General features: G+C 40.2%; 1 protein-coding gene across 2 annotated transcripts in view; it reads left to right on the forward strand.

Moving 5' to 3' along the window:
• The window catches only part of LOC118330949 (copine-8-like), a 62,112-nt gene that overhangs the window by 14,709 nt on the left and 41,402 nt on the right, over positions 1-6,001 (forward strand). For both annotated transcript variants that reach the window (XM_035665698.1, XM_035665699.1), the window contains exon 2: positions 4,785-4,825. In XM_035665698.1, the coding sequence (XP_035521591.1) occupies positions 4,785-4,825 (41 nt within the window). The remainder of the gene's footprint in view (positions 1-4,784; positions 4,826-6,001) is intronic.

The raw sequence follows: 6,001 nt of genomic DNA on the forward strand, positions 1-6,001 counted from the left end.
AATTTAAAAAAAATTTTAAGCGGTTTTCCCCCCCCCTTTTTGCCCAAAAAGCAAAATGCAATAAAATAAAAATAAAACAAAATTAAAGCTGCAAGCCAGCCAAATTGGGCCGGGAAAACCTTCCAACTACAAACCCCAACCTCCTGGGGCGGGGGGTGCCTTTGCGGCGCGTCCCCAACGGTTGCCCCGTTCGTAAACAAACGTCGGAAAACCAAAAAAACAATGAAAAATTTTTTTCATGAAATTCAAAGAAAAAATTTCCCAAGTTTTGCCCCCCAATGAAATTCGCTTTTTACCTTCCATTGTTTTTTTGCCCAAGTAAAGGTGGGGCGCCTTTTAATCCAACTTAAAAAATAATTCCTTTTTTGAAATAATTTAAAATCACAAAATAGACGTGGGGTTTTTTTTCAAAAAGGGTTGGGACCTCCTTTTTTAATCAAAGACCAAGTTGAAGTTTTGGAAGAAATAACGGACCAATGTTAAAACTTCCAAAAAGTTTTTTATAGCAAACCTTTCGTGTTTTTTTTTTTTTTGGTGGCGGTTTTAAAACAAAATCAAAGTTTTTTTTTTTTCAACCGCCCCCACGCCCCCCAACAGAAACAACGGCCCAAAAACCTCACCAAATATTTCATCAAAAAACATATCTTCAAAAACCAAAAATGTTTGTTTTTTTGCGCATTTTAATAAGTTAAATTTCAAGCTGGATTTCTGATCCACTCCTGCTAGGAGTAGAACATGAAAGTATAAGGACATGATATTTCCTGTTGGCAGCTAACGTGGGGGCGGCTCTCAATTATTACTGAATATTATCATCATAGACATTTCAGGGGCGGGACTCCTCATCAAACATGTGAAGTTTTCGTTTGCAGTCGGACTCATTGTACCGCCAGAAAGTTTATGACAACTTTTGTTTTTCATGGGCGAAGGTTTCCGAAATTTGGATTGCCCACGGAAAGCCAGCGCCCCGCGTCGCACGCTGTTCCAACGGAATGTCGTAAATAGGCGCAACTTTTTTAATCGTAAAATGTCCTTTTAGATGAACTTGTGTCCAAATGTGGATTGATCCGATAAATTGCCCTGCATCCAATGCAACGGCCGAAAATTTGCCAGAAAATGACCAAGCAAAAAATGTACAGTTTTTCTCAATTGTTTTAACCACACAAAATAGCTGGTAACTTGAGACCACCAATGACGCACACATGTAACCTCATGCACCAAACCCCGTTTGATAACTAATTCCTGGGGGCTAAACTACAAGCCACCAACCAAAATCTAAATATGCTATACTGCCTAATAAACATTTCAAACGTGAGTTGTCTGATCGACTGAACTGAAGTTGTGCATTTGAAGTGCATTAGCAAATAGCTTCCAGCATTAGGTCACCTGGCTCATGTTCCTTTGGAGGAAACAATAAAGGTCGGAGCCTAGATGCCAAAATCTAAATATGCTATACTGCTTTAATAAAGATTTCAACGTGAGTTGTCTGACTGAAATGTATTTTAAGCTCTGCTCACATTAACACATCAATATAAATGCTTTTTCAGTGTAATTTTTTAGTTAGAAACAGAATCGTCTCAAGTTGCACACATACATGTACCCCGCTTTAGGCATCTCATTATCTTGAATATTTATCAAAATTTTAAGGCTGTATTAAGGATTAACATACATCTTCAAGCCTATATTTGATACTTAAGTAATGGCTCTCAAAACTTTGAATACAATATCATAAAACCCTACCTAGATTAAAAACAAATAAAAAATGTAAAAAAATTAAAAAACACACCATTTAAAAACAAGTAATAAGTCCACAGTACACTCACACTCCTGTTGTGATAAAGTCCTATTTGATCCTTTTTTTATGTCTAGTTACAAACTTCTGAGGCAAAGCAATGTTCCCTTTTTTTTAAGAACACAGCTTGTTTCACATCTCAATGGAAGTCCCCTCCGTCCTCACATACAGGTATTTAAAGCTCCAGCTGCCATGTTTAGGTGGCTGTGATGTAACTGGTGGGATTTCAAATGTAATTCTGGTGTCGAGGAGGGACCGCTCTCGTAAATGTTTGATGAACGACGAGGCACTCTGCTCGGACCCCCCAGACGTTTCCCAGGCTGCCCGCGGTGGAAAGGGCTTTTTAAAAGAGTCGCCCTTCTCTATCAGGGCCAGGTGGAAGCCCTAGGGTGCACATAAATCAGACGGAGGTTATCATATCCATATAAGTGTGTGCAGTTGTGTCAGAACTCAAACACAAACAGTTGTATCCTGTCTTTCGTACAGTCCTCTTTTTTTCTTCTTCTTTCCTCCACTGGATCTTGTTCCCTGCCTCCACTCATACTCCTCTGGGAGCCAACAGAGTACAGTATTGCTTCTTATTGGACATTTATCCCATTTGGCAGGTGAAGTCGGCCACTTCTCACTCCTGCACAATCTCTCATACTTTCCGCCAGTCATAAACACAACCCCGATATGACTAGGCCCTATTCCATCGCTTATTATCATTTATTTAAGGTCTCAAAGCTGGGGAAAAGCCGGTGGGCGTGCCTTGACAGCGAGGCAGCAGAGCGTGGCGTTTTACCATCTGGGCCACACTGGGATCAGCACAACACAAGTGCCTGAGCTAGATACATCACTAGCCATCAACGGCTTCAAGACACTCGCTGCTTGTCATACAGGACAGGACAGGCGACAGAACGCTCGCCCCGCAGCTAGCATGATAGCAGGAGCCGCTTTGTCTCTCTCTGTCAGCAGATCACAATATGGAGGAAGTCATGCTCCTGCTATTATTGCAGCTTAAAGTGAAGCTCTACACCAGATCTCCCTTTTAAGAATCAAAATCACATTGTATAGACTTGGAGAGGAGACACATGTTCGAGGTTCAAGATAATTTATTTGTCATTGTACGACACAAGGATGCTCAAAGAAATGAAAGTTGTAATTCACAACTCTACGCGCACATAGCACATAACAGATGATTAATTTCAGATAAAAGGACTAATATATAAAATAGATAAAAAATAAAATAAAACAATATATAGTTATTTATATGCATACAGTATATGCATACACAGATACAGCCGGGAAATCATTCTGCAGTGCAGTTTTGAAATTGAATTTGTGTCTTGAGGAATGTAAACAGCAACAACAAGATAGTGATGATAATATCACTTCATCTTAAGACAAACAGTCAAAAATCTAATCAGACATTATTCAGTGAAGTTTCAGCAATAAAGGCAAAGAAAATAACAGATTAAAACAAACATGTAGCGAAGTTTGAAGGAGTTACAGGCCGCTGCATCTACATGCACTGCCGTTGCTATAGCAATAAGTGGTCAGAGGTATGTTAATCGTTGGTTTTGTCAAGATATTTTTTGTTTTGTTTTTGAGTGTTTTTGCATTTATCTAGCAACACTTTATTTTATATTGATCACCTGACATCTGCAGGAAGAACTAGAAGTGTTGACAAGGAAATAATCCTCATAAACATGCCTTCATGAAAACATGCATTATACAAATGCGTGTTTTTATGAATGGGTAATGTGGTAGCTGGGTGTTTTTTTTTGGAGAAAGAAGCTTACAGGAGGAAATATCTGGTTATTTTCTAATTGTCTTTTACTAGTACCCTGACTGTAGGACAGACTTAAAAACCACTTGTGTAATGTAAACAGACATACCAGGATAGACGCAGACGGCACACCTGTAAAATTTTCAATCCAAAATCCAATGCAACAGCTCTGGCCACTTACTTTAACTTTTTTAAGCTGTAGTTGTGGTTGTGTTGTAATGGACTGGATTAAATGCTAAGGGGTTTTCCCATGATTGTGTCCACTGAAAATCTTCTCCTCAGTCTTAACATAATATCATTTTAACAAAGTATAGTTGTACATTTGATTCCTTTATTACCTTTTAATGTGGTGTAAACTACTTTGACCGGCTCGACAACTGTAGTTTCTGGGGTAATGTGTGTCCCTGCTGATGGCCAATGCACTCATATTATTTAGTCTTTCTGGGTTAGCTCTATGAAAGCTTTATGGGGTTTTAATGTAAGATTTGGCAGGAGTACAAGCTGAGTGAGCGAGTGAGTGAAGGGTTTACTTCATCCCCTTTGGGGTTTGTCAGCCTCGTCCCTGTCCTCCTAGCTAACCCCTCCCGAGACATGGACACTGTAAGTGTATGACACACAGTTAAAACCACAATAAGACCCACCACTGACGTAACAGGCCGGGTTTCCCTTTCCTGAGCCTGAGCTGCTCCTTGATTTCTTTCTTCTTGGGTCTCAGGCAGCTGTGACTTGTCGTCTTTGTGTACATATTTCATTTCTTCAGAGCTGTTTAACCGTGGAGTACCTCAGTGGTGCCAAGCATCTGCTCTGTGATGGAACTCTTCGGTACATTTATCCCTCCCCCTGCAAAGAGCAATAACTGGAGTGTCATGTAAATTTGATGTCAGGTTCCTCTGTTGTTGATGGCACCCAGGGAGAGCAAAAAAGTGAAAAATAGGTCCTCTCTTCTGCTGTTTTCTCTGTATGTTTGAAATATAAATGGGCTCCACTTTAAGCTCAATTTTATAGTCTGTTTATTCTTGCTGCCTCAATGACTGGATGAAATGGCTTTTGTCAATCAAGTCGGAGGAGGATTATGGTTAAACACGTTGTCGGGGTCAGTGAGGGAGCTAATTAGACGAGGTTTAGTGATGTAATAACTTTCTAGTTCCACTTTCTTTGTTGAAGTGGGAGAGTTGTGCAATCATTTTTTATGTCATCGTGTCTCTTTGTTTTCTTGTTTTTCAGAAACCTGCTGGACAGAGACACGTTCTCCAAGTCTGATCCAAGTAAGCTCATCTCCCATCAAACACACGACAGCTCCCAAACACACATACACACACATAGACACGTGCACATTAAATTTTGCAGACAAACAGAAATATTGACAAACATCCACCACATGCAGGCAGATCTTAACTGTACAAATAGAGGCTTGCATGCACTACACATGGACACACAAGCACACATACCCACGTACACACGCTCTGCCTCGCCTGTGTGAATCAGTAGACATTTGCATATGTCAGAGGTCGTATTCGTCACTGTTCTCTGCTCCCAACGTGAGTGAGGGGAACCAGATCATCCTCACACACAAACCAGACACTTCCCTCCTACAGATTAAAGGACGCTCACACACACACACACACACACACACACACACACAACTGGTCCGGTGGTTTTTAAAGGCCCAGTCTGCTTTCCATCAGCAATCTGCCTGGATAGAGAAACGTGATCATTTAAACTGAGTTGTCATTTAGAGGGGTTTTGTGTTTTGATAACATGTCAACACAAGGACTGGGTATCAAACCTTAATCATTTTTTGATACAGACTGTAGTATACTCACACTGCATATCAAAAACAACAGTACCAAAATCTGGCATTTAATGTCTAATCACACCTGTGGGTGCGATCTCACCCTCTTCACACTTTGCTGATCGGCCAGAAACTTGACCTCTTTCTACCAACTGGGATGGAAAAAGACACAAAGTGAGGTGGACTCTATTATATGGACATTATATTCATAAAACATGACATACATAACCTTTCATTGGTGATGCTGTCAGGTGGAACAATAAGGTCGGTCCCTAGCCCATCATTCCCAACCACCTACAGTACAATATGCACATGGCCATAGTCGTGAAAGATGGCAAGCTATGATTGGTCAGTGATAGCCAAATCACAGCAAGAATTTATGACTTTGTAACCCCCTAATGACCAACTCAGAAGGCAAAAATATTGTGCGTTCTAACCCTGGGATTATTCTTTGATCAGTATTTCTGATTTCAGCCAATTATAGCCAATGGTATTCAGGCAAAGTTTTCTAGGGCTGCTTGACGACATTTAGAATACGCATTTTGCATGTTTTAGACGGACAGGCAGACATTTATTTATTCAAATTAGCAGCATTATTAGCAACATTTTAAAAAGGTATTGTTCAGTTATTGGTAGCAAAACTCTGGCA

The sequence above is a fragment of the Morone saxatilis genome, unplaced genomic scaffold (assembly GCF_004916995.1).
Source record: "Morone saxatilis isolate NCDOM2014 unplaced genomic scaffold, NCSU_SB_2.0 Contig2, whole genome shotgun sequence".
Taxonomy (NCBI): domain Eukaryota; kingdom Metazoa; phylum Chordata; class Actinopteri; family Moronidae; genus Morone; species Morone saxatilis.